This window comes from Vicia villosa, linkage group LG2, assembly GCF_029867415.1.
Source record: "Vicia villosa cultivar HV-30 ecotype Madison, WI linkage group LG2, Vvil1.0, whole genome shotgun sequence".
NCBI lineage: Eukaryota > Viridiplantae > Streptophyta > Magnoliopsida > Fabales > Fabaceae > Vicia > Vicia villosa.
The window spans coordinates 157,197,247-157,217,343 of NC_081181.1; the positions used below are offsets into that span (position 1 = coordinate 157,197,247).

Consider the following 20,097-nt stretch of genomic DNA (forward strand, 5'->3'; position numbering starts at 1 on the left):
TTCATTTGCAATGCAAAGAACTTGTTTGTTCTCATGCTTAAGATTAATGGCTGAGTATTTCTCTCCGACGATGATAAAGTGTTTATTCGTTTTAAAAAAAAAACGTTTTCCCTTTAAGCGGAACTACATTAGCTCTGACTTCTCCATTGCACCAAGGAGGTATGTAGGCACAAGACTTAACGTCTTTCCGAGCTTATTTTAAAAATAAAACAAACCCTTTTTTAGCACACACGACACAGATTTTCAAAAAGGTTCCTGTGGAGTACCACAGATATGAGGGGTGCTTAAAACCTTTCCCTTGTATAAGCAACACCCGTACCTAAGATCTCTTCTTTTTGTTTTAAAAAAACAAACTTTGGGTTTTTTCGTTCTTTTCCCTTTTCCTTTGGAAACAATAAAGCGCGGTGGCGACTTTCACTGAAATATTGATTCGAGTCATCCTATGGCTTTGATATCAGATTTTCCCCGCTACACCTAGCACCATCAAATCTCTCCACCATGGAGACTCAAAGCATTTCCTTCCCACCTTTGTTGGAGGTTGTGATGGTTTATGTTGATCTACACCATTGTGATTTTAAGAACGCATTTTTTTTTACTTTTTGTTGATTATGTTGAATTATAACTACACAACTCCATTTCTTTATTTTTAATTTTTAAATTTTCTTCTACGATTTATCTCTTTATTATTAATTTTACATTCAAATATGTTATTATAATTTTAATTTCATAATTATATTTCTTTGACATTCATTTAAAAATATATTATTTAAAAATTTAATTTAGTTTCACATTAATAATTTTAAAAAAATATATAAAGTAATATATTAAGTTGCAAAAACATTAAATATCAAAAATATTAATATGTAAGATAAATTTATGGGTCCTATTATGATCAAAACTAGACGCAATCGGTGAAACGATAGGATAATGTTTCACTACGGTTGACTTGAGTTCCTGATGCGTGGAGAGGGAGCTACCTTGCAAGGCAAGCACTCCTACGCCTAAGAGAGTGAAAGAATGAGGAGTAATATATGAGTAGGTTAGGATTTGAATTGGACTTTTCTTCACGTGAGATCCTTTAGAGTTGGTTGGTTGTTCCATATATGGATTAAATGTGAGTTTTCTCTTATTGGGCATTTGGCCAGCGTATAACAGTTTTCCCTAAGGATACTTATGGCATGGTAGCGAGAAGCTTTTAGAGAATTGGATCGGGTTACTTGTTATGGGGTTATTGCTTGGAGAAGTAGAAGAGGTTTGGAAGTCAACTTGAATAACCTAGGGAACAAATGCATTAAATGCGAGTCTCATTATTAAGACGTTTCGCATGATTTATTTGACATGCGACCCTAGGTTTATAAACCAGGGAGTGGCGCCTTTTCCTAAGATCTTCAAGTGCTCTCAAGTGTCGTTGTATTCCTGAGTCGAAATGTAATTTTTTATTTTTTGCCTCTCCATTTTCTTTCATATTGAGATATTCATTTATGTGCCTCGCTTCTCTATATAAGGATCACTTAGCATTTCAAAATTCTTTTTTCCCTTTTACACAAACTACAACTTCCTTTTCTTATACACATTTTGATTTTCCTCTATGAACTTTGGCAAAATCCATTTCATCATTCATTTTCCTTCTTTGGACTATAGAATTTTTGGTTCAACGCATCTTTTGAGTTATTTTCTTTAACGGTTATCTCTATTTTAGGCTCTTCGGGTACCATCTTTCTCTTTCCTGTTTACAGTTCATTGTTCTTCTTTCATTGTTATAGTTATGGTCAACCTAGTAAACTTATGTGTGAATGTAATAAATATACTAAGTAGCGATGATTCCTATTACCTATTACGAACCTTATCGTACTTAAGGATAACTAAGGGTCTTGTCGTTTAGTGAAACATGGCAGTGAACCCTTTAGTCTTCATTCTATCAGAGGTACAGACGATTCCTCTACATAGGATAAAGAGATGAATCATGACATATCCATTGTTAGGGATGTATATGCTAGTCCACTTCCTCCTTCATTGTCTCGTGTAGATATGGAACTCATTAAGGTTGCCCAAAATGTACGAATGAATCAATGTTTCATCAGATCCTTTAGGTAAGTAAATGGTCAGGATCCTAGTGACAAGGAGCTTAGAGATCATATTAACTTTCAAACGTATTTCCATACTCATGACAAAAATTATCTTTTTAATGACAACTAGAAAGATATGGTCATGAAGGAGCGCCATGCTTGGTAATTCCTAGCGAAACTACTCATTATCATTGAGTGAATGCATAATCAATAGGCTGATCTCATACTTCAATAGTGTTGATCATTTGGAGGGCCCCTGCACATATATGGGGCAATCTTGTGATTGGTCGGTCTCCCATGTTGATAGATCATAGAATTTGCATCGCATTTGATTTATGTTCAATTCCATTTTACGAATGTTTGTTCTCCATATTAAATTTCAAGCTTCCTTTTAGTAACTTAAAATTTATCATCCTAGCTACACCCAACAGTTTGATAATTTGTCAAAGTATTCCAATATAGGTCCTAGTATCAAGAAAAATAACCTTCTTAAATTTTTGTATTCAACGTCTTTTCCATAAATCAGACTTCTTCCAACATGAACGGGGGAAAGTGTATGCTCTCACTTAATCAATCGATCAAAGTATTTGACATTTACCTTGAAAGTTTGAAGAATTTTAAGGATTTTTATTTTTTGGTAACCGCTCTGATCTCAGAGACTCATATGTCTTTTGTAAAGCCTTGGAAGGTGAAAATTTCTCATTGTTCCTCTCAGGCTTTTTATCTTATCAATGTTAATTTTATTTTTCATTCTGCATCTTTCTGTTTTTGAGAATGTTTTTGGTTTAATATGATCCAGAAATACATCTCCGTACGGTTTACAGAGATACATTTCCGAATTCATTTCAGATAAATGTTTAGAGCGTGACTCAAAATCAATATAAATTATATGAGTTGAAATACGTTCAGAGATATATCTCTGAAATCAAGGGTCCTTTTAATTTTTTTTTGAAAGTGTGATCACAATTATTAGGGTGTCGTCCTTGTATATGTTGTGTGTTAGGCCCTTGTATATATTGTATGGACAATTTAACATGCCACCCCTTTGATTATACATGTCACCCCCCACATTTGATCTGAAAAAATACATTTTCTCGCAAACATTTTTTCCCCTACGCACTATCCTACATCAAAAACCTAAATGATCGTATTATGTGTATTTGGTGGATTTCAAAACCGCGATACTTTGTTCAAGTTTATTTAAAGGATGCAAGAGTTCATCAAGTTGAGCAAGATTGAAAGAGAATCAAATAAACAAAAGTCAAATAACTATACCACCCATAGATAAAGATTTAGTCAGCGACACATATTTTGATTCATTTTAGTTTTTATTCAACAATGTATTTATGTGGTTAGACATGTTTTGTCTGTAATCTTGTATTAATATTAATGATGTAAAATATATACATTTTCAAAGATTTTCCCATTTTTAAGCTACATAATTTTCTTCATTTTTCATTCTCAAACAAGTTTTGTTTCTGTATGAAATAGTGTTTCATTATGTGTTGTGTGGTTCTGAAAATACATCTTCAGAATAACAAAATAGGGTGGTACCATAAATGAATCTCCGGAACATCTCCAGGTACAAAAAATAATTTCTAAGGTCTATATTGGTATATAACTACTATACATATGAGGCTCTCATTCCAATATTTCTTACTAAATCACATTACACCTGAATGAACATCAATTGACATATTACATATGTCTATTTAAAAGGGGAGAAACCCTCAACTTAATTTAACTTTATTGAGTACACCCCTCTTGTAGATTTGAAATTCTTACTGCATAATCTCCTACCACACTCTGACAATTGAAAAATTGTGAAGCTCGAGCACCGTTCATCCTCGATTGACAATGAAGAGAAGATTGGATTCAACAAATTTGAGCTGAAGACGAGTGCAAATGTAAGTTTTATGTGGAATATATTTTTCCGTTACGAAACAAAAGTTTCGATCGAGTTGGATGTGACGATTACAGGATCGATCGAAAATATTATGAAGATGTTGGAACTTCCACCTGAATGTTGAATTGTAATATTCGATTTATGTTAACAATTAACTGTGTAATATATTTTTTTTTTATCTTATCAATGTTAATTTTATTTTTTATTCTGCATCTTTATGTTTTTAAGAATATTTTTGGTTTAATATAATCCAGAAATACATCTCCGTATAGTTTACAGAGATATATTTCTGAATTCATTTCAGACAAATGTTTATAGCGTGACTCAAAATCAATATAAATTATGAGTTGAAATGCGTTCGGAAATATATCTCTGAAATCAAAGGTCCTTTTATTTTTTTATTTTTTTAAAGTGTGATCATAATTATTAGGGTGTCTTCCTTGTATATGTTGTGTGTTAGGCCCTTGTATATGTTGTGTGTTAGGCTGAAAGCCCATTGTTGCTTTTTTTTTCTTTTTCCTTTTCGGATTTGTAGGTGTTTCAAAAAGTTTTTAACCGCCTCGTTTGAAAGTAAAAGCAGCGATCTCATTCTGATCTTGTTGCCGACACTTCCCTCCATTCTCATATTATCACAATGAGTTTGAATTCATTTCGCTCCTCCTTAGCCCCCAATTCCAAACGAGTTTCTTCCAATCGATCCAATGATAACAGCAACAACAGCAAGAGGAAGAAGCAGAAGACCACCGCCACAACCACCAACCAGAAAACCTTAGGCGTCGCCTGGGGATCCAATTCCCGAAAACCTCCCTCCTCCGATTTCGGCAGGTCAATTTCTCATTCCATCTCAATTTCCAAATATTTCACTCTCCAGTTTTTTCTTAATCTTAAATTCAAATTATCGTTTCAGTTATATGACAGAGAAGAATCGGAAACTACACAATCAGTTTAACGCCGATGCTTCCACGTCTTTGTTTAGCGGCTCTACCTCCGGGAAGCCTATATTTGCCGGAGTTTCGATTTTTGTTGACGGTTTCACCGTTCCTTCCAGTCAGGTTAATCCTATTTCCACTTTCATTTTTCATGACTAATTTCAATATAAGGATGAAATAACATTAATAATTATCGTGTTTTAGGAACTGCGAAGCTACATGATAAAGTATGGTGGAAGATTTGAGAATTATTTCTCAAGGCATCGTGTAACACATATCATCTGCAGCAATCTTCCTAACAGTAAAATTAAGAACCTCAGGTTTGAGTTACTTTCCTTTTAAAGAAATTCAGGTTCGAGTCCTACTCTTATGTACTGCTTAAATTTAATTATTGTATGTTCGATTGCAGATCTTTCAGTGCAGGGCTTCCGGTGGTAAAACCTACTTGGATTTTAGATTCTGTCGCGTCTAATAAACTCTTGACATGTAAGAGTTTGCATTTCATGCGCATTTGTCTTTTGTTACTCTCGGATCCTGCTTTTTCATGATTATATTATTTACTTCATTGATTTTTGTGAGATAAGACAAAATTTTATTTTTCTTTACTAGTCATTGTTTTGAGAGATGCTAAATTTTGCTTTGATAGGGATGCCTTATCAACTTGAACAGCTTTCTTCAAATAAACAACCAAAACTGTCCACATTCTTCTCATCGAGAAGTAGAAAAAATTTGGAGGATACTTTTATTAACTCCCTTTGTCAAGTAGAGACAGACGTTGAAGATTCACTTGCTAGTGTTGGCAAATCAGAGGATACTTTTACTAACACCCTTTGTCAAGTAGAGCCAGACATTGAAGATTCACTTGCTAGTGTTGGCAAATCAGAGGATAGACATTCACCCAAAGTTGGGGAGGCGGTTGAATCTAGAAGGGAAACCAGTATTGAAGCTGACGATACTGTCCTGGAGAATACTGATGCAGTTGTGATGGAAGAGCATCTGGCTAGAGTTGGAGTTAAATATGATGACGAAGATCTAGCAGGAGGAAGCAATGGTGCCGCTAATGATGAGAAAAACTTCCAAGGTGAACTTGAACCTAATTGTCAAGAACCTTCTACATCTGTTAGAAGTCTTTGTGCAGATGACCAGAATGTAAACGGATTTCCAAGTTCTGCCTCCATCAGGCCTTCTAAACAGTGTCATTCAACTCTTTCAGATCCTAATTTTGTGGAAAATTATTTCAAGGTAGTGAAGTTGATACAAGTTTGAATTTTCATATTGCTTGTCAAGACGGCGTCATTCTTGTTTGTTGTCTTTATTTTCTTTTAATATGGTTGCTGTATTCTTCATCTCAATCCTCTTATAGTATTCTGCAAAGATAAGGTGGATGGAGTCATTACTAGTTTAAACACACCTGGTGCATTTGGTTTTGTTTGCCATCCCATATCAGCAGTAAAAAAGAAAGTAAAGATTTAAAATAAAAATCCTGGTTTGGCTTAGGGAGGGGGATGGAGAATATTAACACTCTTTTAAGGATGCAAACATATCAATGATATACTGTTATGATATTGACTTGCGCCTTGTTTTACTTTGACATGATTTTCCTCTCTGACTGAATCATAAAAAGGCTGCAAATTGTTAATCTTCATTAGTGTTGCCATAATTTTGTAATATCTTAGCTGAGTTTTGATATATGCAGAACTCACGGCTACACTTCATTGGAACATGGAGAAATCGGTATCGGAAGCGCTTTCCTATCTCGTCTTCTGGGTTCAACAATGAAATTTCTAATATCAATGCCTCTAGTACTTCTGGGAATTCAGTTGTTATCCATGTTGACATGGTAGGCTTTACGTACATGGATTTTGCATGCAACTAATTATTGTCAACTAATTTTCATTCCGTGCTTATCAGATTTGATTTTTAAGAACGAATATTAAGTTTATGTATGTTGTGTCATGCATGTGTCCTTCCCTAGGATTGCTTTTTTGTCGCAGTGGTTATCAGGAACCACCCTGAATTGTTGGACAAGCCTGTAGCAGTCTGCCACTCGGATAACTCTAAGGGAACTTCTGAGATTTCCTCTGCAAACTACCCAGCTCGTAGTTATGGTTGGTTATATGCCAAATTATAGAATGATAATATGGCTCAATAAGCTACATTATTTGATTAACTTTTTTGCTATGTAACATATTCCTTTTGTCATTGTTAGGTATTAAGGCTGGCATGTTTGTTCGAGATGCCAGGGCTCTTTGTCCCCACCTTGTTATCGTTCCATACAACTTTGAAGCTTATGAGGAAGTAAGTTACATAAGGGTGTATGTAATTGGTTACTTACAAAGAAGAATACAGAAGAGTACAATTTCATATCTTTTTATAACATTTTCACCCCCTTATAAATGATTTTTACAAAGACACCTTTGACAAATGTGCAGGTAGCTGATCAATTTTATAGTATATTGCATCGACATTGCAACAAAGTGCAGGTTTTTTATGGTTGGACATTTAAAGGTTCATAAATTCTCAGTTGGTGTATCCTCAGTACTGTAACTGCTACTTTATACAGGCTGTGAGCTGTGATGAAGCATATTTAGATGTCACCCACTCAAAGGTTGAAGATCCTGAACTTTTAGCATCATCAATTAGGAAAGAGATCTATGAGACCACTGGATGTACAGCCAGTGTTGGCATAGCTGGAAACATGCTTATGGCCCGTATTGCTACCAGAACTGCTAAACCAAACGGTCAATATCATATAACTCTAGAAAGGGTATGTTTTGGAGTTTTCTGTTATCCATTACTAAATCTACAGGAGAGAGAAAATGTGTGAGGATTTTGTTTTGGTAAGAGAATGTGAGATTGAATCTGTTATTGATTGATTCATCTTCTGAGTACAACTTTATTTATATCTGCTGAAGCTTGTAATCACAGATCTATAACTAACGACTACTACTAACTAGTCTGTTTCTAAATGATTGTCAATTATGCCAGCTACGTGGATTGACTGGAAATATATGGAACACCTCTATATGCTCATAATTGCATACTTTATCATTCAGAAATTACGTTCTTTTTCGTAGTATTCAATTTGTCTTTTTGATGTGATGGAGGTGTCATATAAGTGATGTTAAGGTCTTATTTCTTTTCTTTGTACGTTTCTTTATTTTATGTGGCCTGAAGAGTGTCTGTTCCATGAATTATATGCTGAAAGCTTTTGATTATCTTTGGATATTTACAGATTGTTGTATGGGAAGGAGTGTTGGACGTTAAAAAAAAAAGCTAGCAAAGATGAGAATATTGTGTTGGATATATAGTAAGACTAGACGAGATAAGATTAGGAGCGACATCATTAGAGAGTGAGTTGGGGTAGTACCTATTGTAGAAAAAATAGTGGAAAGTGGAAACTTGGCTTATGTAATATGGACATGTGGATGAAATTATGTAGTTAAGAGTGTAGATTAGATGGAGGGTAGTCAAATCACTAGAGGCTGAGGCCTGAGGTAGAAGGCCAAGAAAAATCATTAGAGAAACTACTAAGAAAGGCCTAGAGATTAGTGAGTTGAATAGAGATATGATATATTACAGAATATTATCCATGTAGCTGACCCTACTTAATGGGATAAAAGCTTGGTTGTCATTATCGTTGTAGGTGTTAATGCTAATTGTTTCTATTTTAATTTTGTATTTACCATTGTGGATTATTCCTTATTGTATGAATTTTTTTTATTAGAAATTCTTTGAGATAGTTTTATGCTAGATGTGGAAGATATAGTTATTTTCAGTTCTTTTGAATCTTTGCGTGTCCAAGAAATTCTATTACTCCAGACCACGATGCTTCGAATTTGCCTCAAAAGTTGTAATTCCATGTTTGACATTATTTACTATGGAGTGTGGACATTGGACAAGACTTCTTATAGTTTATGGTGGTTTATGCGGCGTGTTTTCAGTTTATGCTGCCGGTCTTTGATAACAATAATATATTTAAAGAAACTTACATATCAAATTCTTAATCTTTAGATAATTAACGAAAACATTGGGGGTACTGATCTCATGTTTCTGCTTGTGGTTTCTAGCTTTTATACTAAACTTGGACATGCAAGTCTACAATCATTTCCTACAAATTATGTAATTTGATATAATAGTTGATGCATGGAATATGTCAATATTTTTGCCTTGCTCTCTTATATAGTTTAACTTTTCCAGGTTGAAGATCATTTACGTCAACTCCCAATTAATGCACTTCCTGGAGTGGGGCATGTTTTACAGGAAAAATTGAAGAAGCAGACTGTTCAAACATGCGGCCAATTGATGATGATTTCCAAGGTTTTACTATTCACTCACTTATTTTTTTAATGAATTTTTTTTCTTCTGATACTCAAATTTCATTTTGAATCTAGCATTAATACACATTCATTACAATCCAAATAAATTTGACATAAGCCTCCTTATAGCGGCAAAATGTATAAAGTTCAAAAATAATGACCACAAAAATAAAGGAGGCCTACCTCAAAGTAAGTAATGATTCCAATAAATTTAGGACCTTACTCAATGCCAAAAAACTTGGTTGCAACATGAAGACTCCCGAGTTCGGTAAAATAATTAAATCATGCCACAGCTAGTGATTATTCACTCACAACTATGAAGAAACAACCAAGTTACTTCTAACCAGCTGCAAAAGGTTTTAAGGCTATTAACAATATAGCAACAACCGAGAATTATCCCATTAAGTGTGGTCGGCTACATGAATTAATATTTTCTATAATGTTCTATTCAGGACCATGCTTCTAACTAAAAGCGTTAATCTCGAGATTTTTCTTAATAACTTCTCTTATAATTTTTCTAGGTCTTTCTCTTTCCCTAGTTGTTTGACTTCTCTCAATTTGATCTACTCTTCTTACCACAGAATCTACAAGTCTTTTCTCTACACGCCCAAACCACCTTTTCCACCATCTATTCTACTATACGTGCTACCCCAACACTCTCTCTAATATTGTCATTTTTAATTTTATCCTGTCTAGTCACACATCTAACGCAACATCCTCATCTCTGCTACACTTACTTTATTCTCGTGTTGATTTTTAACTGGCCAATATTCTGTCCCATACAACATCGTAGGTTTTACTGCAGTTCGATAAAATTTTTCCTTCAGCTTAAGCGGTACTTTGTGTCACATAAAACCCCTAAAGCTCTTCTCCATTTTAGTCGCCAAATCTCCAACCTCTCATTTAAATTCTCCTTCGACTCTCTAAGTAAGACTATATCATCTAAGAAACTCTAATTTTATATTGAAAATTTTTTTAAAAAAATTGAATCTAAAATATGAAAAAACCTATTCTCAAATTTATGAGCCGTGGGCAGTTGGGCACCACTCTGAACTCCATGAATTAAGTTCAAAAAAGAAAGAAAATAGGGGAGGCTATAAAAATTTCACCTCAACCTGAAAAGGATGACTGGGTGGGACTGAGAAAATGAAGCAAATAAGGGAAAAGAGGTAGGTTGAAGCTGCACAACAAAGGGTAGGTTGAAGCTGCACAACAAAGGATAGGAAATATAATGCTTCTCATGTGTGGAGAAACTTTAAAAGGATCCGACTCTCGTTTTTTAGTGAAACGAACTACTCATTTCAGGAACCTAATACCTTTTTTTTAGTTTCAATTAGCTCAAATTCTAGTTCATCTTCTTTTGGGCATTAGTTGAAAAACATTTGGATAATTCTATTGTGTATCAGTTCTTGCTCTCTTTGCATCTGCAGGTCTCACTGCAGAAGGACTATGGAATGAAAACTGGAGAAATGCTGTGGAATTATAGCAGAGGAATTGATAACCGGTTGGTTGGAGATTTTCAGGTAGGGAAAAAGGCCATAATTTTGGCTTGATATTTTATCTTTAAAATCCCAACTCGGTTTCTTGTAATTTGGACTTGGAATATTCAAAATATTTTGGACACACACACACTCCTTAATCCACCTATTTTCTTCCATTGTACATCGTGCCAATTTGTTGTGTAAGTTACCCCTTTTCATTGATCTATTGCAGTCCTTGTTTGTTCACTGACTAACAATTTTTAAAGTGAACTAGGATTAAAGGATATAAATTGTCAGGTTAATATGAGAAATCTCAATATTCTCAGTCTGAAATCAAAATTGGTAACTGTATGCTCCATAACATGATTTAAAATCATCGTGCAACTGGCTAGTATGTTGCTCTCAATCTTCCAACTAAATTGTGGTGTTTTATCCTTGTTTCCTCCTTTAAAGGTTAATTGTTCTTTTTTGTTAAACTTATGTTTAAAGGCATTCCGTAAAAACAATGTCATGTACACACGCAGGAATGTAAGTCTATTGGGGCTGATGTAAATTGGGGTGTGAGGTTCAAAGATATGAAAGATGTCAGTACTCTTCTAAACATCTTATTTTTATTTTTGCCTTGGAGAATTACAAAATTAAATCAACCAAAATTTTGACTAAAAAGTTTTTCCAGTGTGAGAACTTCCTCACAAACCTTTGCAAGGAGGTTTCATTAAGATTGCAAAGTTCTGGCATGCAAGGGCGCACATTCTCTCTCAAGGTATTGATTTACGTATAGCTTGATAGATTTTTATTTTAAAATTGTTAAGATATCATCTTTCTGTTTTGGCTCATGAGTCACTTTTCATATTCTTTTTTATTTCTTGAACTGTCATTCATTATCATCATAATATGTTTCTTCTAAATTCTAAGTCAAAAAAATTGAAATTTTTATATTTGTTTTGGTATATGTTTTAGATCAAAAAGAGAAAAAAAGATGCCGATGAACCTGTGAAGTTTATGGGCTGTGGAGACTGTGAAAATTTGAGTCACTCAGAAACGGTAAATATTGAAAACATCCAGTATTTTTCATGTATGCTTAAACTGATATATTGTCTCCAAAAAGTTTTTCTAATTATTTGAAATACTGATTGTGTTTGAATCATTGTAGATTCCTGTTGCCACTGATAATGTGGAAGTACTCCAAAGGATAGCGAAACAGCTTTTTGGAAATTTTTACATAGGTATCTTAACTTTTAATTTTACCATTTTAATGACTCCATAACTGAATAGTCTTCGTATATCCTTAGATTATTGAAGTAAAACAGCTTTTTGGAAGTTTTTACGTTGGTATCTTAACTTTTAATTTTTACCATTTTAATGACTCCATAACTGAATAGTCTTGGTATATCCTTAGATTCTTGAGTCCTTTGCAGCATTTGCTTTCTTTAGCAAAAATGTTAAAGAAGCAACTGTTTCATTTGGTGGTAATAAAAATGCTCTTGGTAAATTTTGATAAACTATTCAAAGCTGTATATTGTTCAAATATTTTGATTGATTCTTCTGAACTTTTAAACATATAACGCCTTATATGATTGCATCATATCTCTAGATAAATTTGTGATTGTTAAATCATAACTGGTTTAACTTATCTACTTCAACTCAGGTACGATGTCGTGACATCTCATACGACATGTCATTCGAGATGTTGAAATAGTTCAACATAACATGTCTTAACATGAGATAGGACTTCTTGCTCAATTTGTTCCTGTCAACAAGTTAATTCAACCTATCTACTAAACCTGCTTTATTTGTTTTACTAAAATTAATGTCAATCTCAAAACTAGAGAACTTACACATACTATGTAAGGATGATGGATGATTAGGAAAGTTGTACATTTTTTTAATTCTTATGCATTTATGATTAACATGGTTTGGATTGGGTTTATTCTTGTTTCATTATACACGTAATGTGAGTGGTTTCATCCATTCAGGATTGGATATTGCTCATCTTATTCAATTCTAATTAAATGTTTGCATATGGAGTACTAGCTATTGTTGGCAATAGACTAACATTTCATAGTATTAGGTCATCATTATGATCACTAGCTCTGGATAGAAGCATGGTTCTTGATAGAACATTATGGAGAAAGTTGGTCCATGTAGCCGTCTCCACCTAGTGGGATAAGGCTTAGTTGTTGTTGTAATGGTATTTTATTTGTCATTGTATTGCAAGACTTAGTTTAATAAACCAGACAGGACCCAATGGTTCAATAGGAGAGTTGATGAACTAGTCAAGTGTTTGGTTTTTTTAATTGACGAACTAGTTCAAAACAGGAAAAAAGGTCACTTTCTTTTTCCTTTTAACCAAAATTATTTTGTCAAATAAAGGTGCAATATCAAGTTGCAAAGACAGCTACACAGGATTTGATTATTGTTTTGATTTCTTAAACATTGATATATAGTGTTTCAGCTAAGTACTTGTAGTGGGGGATCCATATATCTCAAGTTAATTGGAAATCTAACCATAATCTTCTCCTTTTGGCGATTTCACGTAGATGTCAAGCAGATCCGAGGTATTGGCTTGCATGTTTCCAGACTTGAAAGCAGCGAGACATCTAAGCAAGGTACCTGTATTATTTTCAATGAAGTTTAACCCGGCTGTGCTATAATAAGATACTTTTTTTATTGTGCATGCTACTAAGCTTATAGGTGACGTACTGAACTGAATGAGAACATCTTTTTGTAAGCTGAGATTTGCTACTTATCTTTCCTTCCAAACAAATTTTCTGCTTTCCTTGGTTTTGAACTATGGTTTTATTGTTTTCGTTAATATTTAAATATTATTAAAATAATATAGGAATAGTTTGCAAGTATACTTTAGGATATTCTAGCATGTTCCTTTGTATTCCTTTCTCATCAATGCATGTAACTGTTTAGTGCCTATATAATAGAATCTCCGTGACACTATTGAGACACACGGTTTCAGCATATGTCTCATATTCTCTTACTTTCTTTCTTTTAATAAATTTCAATACTTTCTGTGATTGTCTAATATTATTTATTTCACGAAGGTGCAGAAAAATATAATTTGAAATCATGGCTCACTTCAGGACCTGCAAGTATGGATAAACGGAAACATCCTACAGGTAATAGTTGTTTTTTCATTTTAGGATTTTATTAATGATTAAATTAATAAAAATGACTTCTGGTGGTTTCTCTTTCTTCAGGTCTTGACAAGAAGAACGCGGATGGCCCTTCGGTTCATGAATATGGAAATTTGCCAGGGTCTTCAGTTCCAATGGAAAATAACATACAAGATAACCAAGCTAGAGCTGACGTGAGTTTAACAACACCTCCTTTGGATATCCTTGATATGGAAGTTATGAGAAATCTTCCCCCAGAATTATTTTCAGAATTCAATAAAGTTTATGGAGGGAAGTTAGCTGATTATATTACTAAAGGGAAAGGTATAAGTGAGAATTCTAGCGCTTTACGAAACTCTCTTTTGGAAAAAGAAGGTAAGCATTTCTATATTTCATTAGCCTAGCTACTCTGGACCGATGCTCAACTCAAATCTGCTCACATGCTTTCAAAATTTTCTCCGGCAGCAATAAAAAAGAAAGAGGAGCTTTTGGATGTCGAGCCGATTCTTCAAAAAAAGCCATTATCTGAGATCGAGGTAATTTTGTGTTTTTATTAAATTCCAACTCCTATGTCCCTTCCCCCACCCAATTCATTGACCTTGTAACTCGAAGTTACAGACTTAATTCATTAAAATAAAATAGTTTAAGTCCTGTTTTCTTTTATTTGGTATTATTTTATCGTGCTACTTGTCTAAGAATATTTTGTTTAGCAACATTTATCATGGTTTACTGCCAGGCAATGCAACATGAGGCAGAAGGAGGTGAAGTTGTACCTGATTCAGTGTCTGAACCCTCTTTTAACGTCACTCACAAATCAAGTTTTGAAAAAGATGATTTATTGCCTGCTTCTTTAAGTCAACTTGACGGCTCTGTATTACAAGAATTGCCCGAAGATTTGAAAGCAGACATTGTTCTGCAGCTTCCTGCACACAGGAAACAAGAGATTTGCTCCAATGTTGCTGTGGTCCCTCCTAGTGAAAACTATCAGGTGTCAACAGGTGTCAACGATTCTGAGAATCTTAGATCAAATCATGCTCTGAATGAATGTCTTTGGGCTGGGAATCCTCCAAAATGGGTGGAGGAGTTCAAAATCAGCAGTTGCTTAGTATTAAAGAAACTTGCTGAAATTTATTATAAATCTGGGTTGACTAGCACCTTATCATCAGTTTTACACCAGATTATATCTGAATTCCACCAGCTAAATCTAGTCCATCACATTTCCGATGACTCTGTTAACATCACATGTGAGCTACTGAAGCAATATATCAAAGTGAAGATAGGAAAAGATATTGAGGAGATTTATATTTGTTTTCGGCTTTTGAAAAGGTATCTTAATATTGCAAGTTAGGATTGTACGCTATTGAAGGGCCCATTGTTTTCAGATGGTATTATGTGCTTTCTTCCTTTGTATCTCCCACCATAATTTTTTGTGTGCGTGTGTACATATGTGTGTAGTAGAGATGAGGGTGTTGCGTTGGATGTGTGGTGAGACTAGACATAATAGGATTTGAAATGAAAATATAAGATAGTGTAGGGGTAGCACCTATAGTAGGGAAGATGGTGGAAAATAGACTTAGGTGGTTTGAGCATGTAGAGAGAAGACCTATAGATTCGGTGATAAGGAGAGTAGATAAGATGGAGAGAAATTAAACAACTAGAGGAATAGGAAGACCTAGAAAGACTATAAGAGATGTTATTAAGAAAGATCTTGAGATTAACTATTTGGATAAAAGCCTGTTTCTGGATAGAACAATATGGCGAAAGTTGTATATGTGTGTTTGTGTGTGTGTGTGTATAACATACACTTTTAGATTAAGTGTTGTCTTATAGTGATAATGTAGATTATGCTAAAGTGGACCTAGAGTGGATTAAAAACGAGGTTACTTTATTAATAATACATGTGTTTGTACTCTGTAGGTTCATCTTTAGGCGTGTATCCAGCAAAGTTAATTTTCTGTTTTTGTAACTTCTGAGAATTGTATGATTGTAACTCTGGTTCTATATAGAAGAAGAAAAGAATCATCAAGACCAATGCTATAACCCTTGCATTATATGTTTTGACACCCACTTTTATGGGGAAAAGATGTGTTTGTAGTAAATATTTAAATGGCATCCAAGTAATTTTAGCAGTTTGTACATTTCAAAATTTGTGACTTATTCTTATAATTTGGACAAAAGAAAACACCAATATTTTATATATAAATATGGAACCAGAGAGAGAGAGAGAGTATTTCAACTTTGACTGATGATACTGTTACATATTAAAGGATATATCAAAATGGTGACTGTGAAGTTAATTTTTTTTCTTTTTTTGTATTACTATCTTGTGACAAACTTTGAGGTGACTCATAATTTGTTTTCAGGTTTGCAGCAGCATCACAATTTTTCCTACAAGTGTATAATAATGTATTTCCATACCTTCAGGTATACCTTATCAACCAAACAAGACATCATGAAAATAGGGTGGAAATCAGGAGGGGTGTATGGTAGCTCTTAAAATGTTTTAATAGGATGAAGTCTAGTGATGGTCTGGTGGTTTGTACTTGGAAAAATATATCTTTTAACGGAAATGGTATTTGGTAGTCTTAGTTATAGTCTTTTTTAGTGCAGGACTTACTCTTTTGGAAATAAAATAAATGTATCTTTTCTAATTAAAGAACAATTGGTCAATGTGAGCACAAAAAAATTACAAAAGACAGGCAGGCGGATAAGGGCTCCTTATCTTTTCATCAATACATATTGAATTAACTCTGGTTTAAATTATGTAGGAAGCTGTTGATGACAATTATGGAGGGAGTTTGTTTATAACCTAGTAACACTCAGATAGTCAGTCTTATTCTACTATGGGATATTGAGAAAAAAATCTCTGGTTTCTATGTGAGCCTATGTGGTCATCTCACAAACCAACAGATCTATCGACCATGATTTCTTGCAGAGTATGTTTTACTTTAATGTGATGGCTCAACATTTTCTGCTGTGTATGTGCTTATTTAATGGGTGTTGTATTTAAGTTCTAGTAAGCAACGGACAGTATTCATCTTTTTTATTATTGTGCCATTTTATGTTGCATTTTACTTTATGCTCAAATGTATGAATCTTCATCTACTATTCATCTTTAGGACTCTTTCTATATCACTTTCTCTTAGCTTTGCTGCATTGATTTGATATGAATCTGTTTCTATTTATACATTGCAGAACAACCTGATGATTTGAAAATTAGAGAGAGAAGATAAGATAAAACAGGTTAGTATGTTTTGGAAAATTTAAGTATGTTGTGATGGTTAAGGTTTGCCATCCCATTGATATTAATTTTGTCACGAGTTGCAATTTGGTTTTGGGGATGTCTTTAAGTTGGCGTCAAGGCTAAGGTCGTAGGTTCTAATATATTCTGTACCTCCCTCCTCCCGACACAACATTTTTGCAGGAAGCAGGAACACCATATTTTTGTATATTGTAACAAATAAATGAAAATTCATAAAAGTTAAATAGCTTTCAAAAAAATCTGTAACAAACATTATGTTTGAACAATCCTCACTTTATAAGCCTTAATGCCTTATAGCTAGCTATAAGCAATGCCTAGGTCATATCTCTTATCAACATAGTACTCTCAACACCTTCCTCATGTTCAGGACTGAACATATGAAGTGTGCACTAATATGGAAAGCTTGTCAGCATGTTCAATAAGTTTTCCATGTTTCCATACTTCAGAAGTATCTTAAAATTTATGGGTGAATAGATAAATATTTATCTGACATGGAGTAGTTAGCATCCATAATAAATTAATAGGTTTAAGAACTTATATTGCTTCTGGTTTGATGTTTTATTCTTTTTTGAGTTACTACAATTGATATTGGACTATATTTATTCTATAATTATGAATAGCATTTGTCATATGTATTATTTTAATTTTCCAGTTCTTTGTAATGCGACGGCCTCTGCCAGAATTATACTATTTACAGTTACATGATAGAATCTGAACATGTGTATTGCCTTCATTTTCTTACTCAACAGGGTCGAGATTGATGCGATAACACTTGCTTAGTTATTGAATCGGGCATCATTATTGTAGTTACAGCTGGGAAGAGGGCAGATTTGGTCTTGAAGAATCATAATAAGCTGCTTGTGTAATTCAGTGCTGCTTTGCTGCAAAATAAAAAAGGTAATTTCTCAGCATGATATGATGAGTAGCAGCTTTGGTTTGGCAGGTATTATGCTTGGCAACGGGCAACAAGATGGAGATGGACATGAAAATGCAGATACCCGACCTACTAAACTTATATTACACATGCACATGGTTCGAGCCTGGGAATTTTATGAAGCTGCCTGTGTTGCTGCCTTCCATGTCCTTGCAGCATGACTTCATGAGTCCAATACCAAGGGATTAATTTTATGTATGTAGCATCATTATTTTGGACATAGACATGGTTTGTCACAGTGAATGGATGAGGACTGGAACTGATCTATTAATTGAGATATATGGTGACCATACATAGTCTTTCAGTCAAATTAAAGCTCACTTGCTAGTAACCACTAGGCATCAACACTGGATCTCAGACTCCTCGGAATAACTTTTTGCCACTGCTCATTGTAATTTGCAACAATCAGGTTGGAAGAATTGTATAGGGATTTGACACTCTAAATAGAATATTATTAAATTTGGCTTGGCCTTATAGTCAATTTATTGGTTGTTGATGACAATTTGGCTACTTGTTTTACTGATTAAGGACTTTGTATAACTTTGGAATAAGGATCATGGAAAGTCAATTATTTATGGTAATGAAACCATTGAGCATCTTTCTTCATTGTCTCCTTGTTTTTTTTGGTATACATATACGAATAATGCATTTACATGTTTATCTTATGAGGATTAATTTCAGGTTGGGAGGAAAACCATATAAATTTGACAATTAAACCGGTCTAAATTGAAGCAATTTGTTCTTTTAGAAAACTAATTTCATTATGTTTCAACTTGGATAACTCATACTTTTAAATATTTTAGACTCGATCCAGCAATTCAGTGATTAATTAATATCCCCAATTTAAAATAATTGTATCACTTCATCACATATAATATTCAACTAGATGTTTGTACGATTCAGTTTGAATGAAGACCACCTAACAAGTGCATCCTAGTGTATGCTTATAGTATTTATCTTTTGAGCAACAAAAGCATTTTTAGTAGGCATAAATTTGAGGACTCTAGTAGAATTGTTTTTTATTAAAGACTTTTAGTATCCAGCACAATTTTCAACCTTAAATATTGCTCACTTTTACCTCAATATATAAAAAATAATAATCATTCATTTTTTATTATGATCCTTTCATTTCTTAATTCATGGTAGCATACCGTCCAAAGAAGTATATACAGTGTGAACCTCTCAATGCTTTGTGAGCGACACATTTATTGACCAATGTATTAACACAGAAAACACACTGAAACTTAAATTTAGGTGGGAAAATAGGAAGATATTGTCAAAGTGAGAATTTAGTTGGTAACTTAGGTTTTAATATTAGTAGTAAGAAAAAAAGTCAAATTGCAAAGCCACGTGCATTCACCAACTACAAAGCAAACATAGTAAATTGACTTACTCCTAATATTTTATTAGTGTACAAGGCATAAATCCTTCAACAGTCAATAAACCGTACTCTTTTTTTCCTATGAAAATAAATTAAACATTTTGCCGTGTAGGAATTCAAAACTGAAATGTATTGCTTATGGATTGTTCAAACTTAATAGCCTTCCAACCACGCAACAACAAATGATTCAAGTCAATAAACAACAAAACAATTCATCCATTTTCCATACACATTCCTATATTATATATATAACAATACTCATCTTGTTTAACACAACAACACCATTCCATTATAATATATATTGTGTACGTTTTTGTACATCTTGCAGTTCCAAAATGAAGCAGGGTTATTATTCTCTTGCACTTTTTTTCATGATATTTATCTTCTTCTTGCTCTCACACTCCATACAAGTTGAAGGGATGAGACCTCTCAAAGATCAATCTGCTCCATCCATCCTAAGTTTGATAATCAACAGGGCTTATTCTGGGCCAAGCCACAGAGGACGTGGTCACTGAACTCATATATATATGCATGCTGATTCAAGATTTTTTTTTTTGTATGTTTTTTTGTTTATAGACAGTAAGAATTCATGTCTTTCTGATTGTAGAAAGCCAATACTTGAAGTGTATGTGACTCTCAATTTTACTTTCTGGTTGAAATTGAATTAATGTAGCAATTGAAATCTATAGCT

The 20,097-nt window shown here is 33.8% G+C and overlaps 1 protein-coding gene across 5 annotated transcripts; it reads left to right on the forward strand.

The window, feature by feature from the left end:
• Positions 1–4,483: 4,483 nt before the first annotated feature.
• Positions 4,484–20,090, forward strand: LOC131652660 (DNA repair protein REV1-like). Of its 5 annotated transcripts, none has more exons than XM_058922591.1 (25): positions 4,484–4,797; positions 4,880–5,024; positions 5,106–5,221; positions 5,311–5,387; positions 5,548–6,143; positions 6,598–6,741; positions 6,877–7,009; positions 7,111–7,199; positions 7,334–7,384; positions 7,465–7,668; positions 9,102–9,221; positions 10,651–10,743; positions 11,226–11,285; positions 11,378–11,464; positions 11,662–11,745; positions 11,855–11,927; positions 13,242–13,310; positions 13,758–13,832; positions 13,914–14,204; positions 14,295–14,365; positions 14,566–15,155; positions 16,193–16,765; positions 17,025–17,072; positions 17,841–17,951; positions 18,035–20,090. In XM_058922591.1, exons 1-22 carry the CDS (start codon positions 4,607–4,609, stop codon positions 16,317–16,319), a joined length of 3,486 nt encoding a protein of 1,161 aa, XP_058778574.1. In that variant the 5' UTR covers positions 4,484–4,606; the 3' UTR covers positions 16,320–16,765; positions 17,025–17,072; positions 17,841–17,951; positions 18,035–20,090. The 5 variants fall into 5 exon arrangements, with proteins under 5 accessions (XP_058778574.1, XP_058778576.1, XP_058778573.1 ...); XM_058922593.1 differs by having other exon boundaries at positions 16,193–16,253; positions 16,598–16,765; positions 17,841–20,090; XM_058922590.1 differs by having other exon boundaries at positions 17,841–20,090.
• Positions 20,091–20,097: the final 7 nt, after the last annotated feature.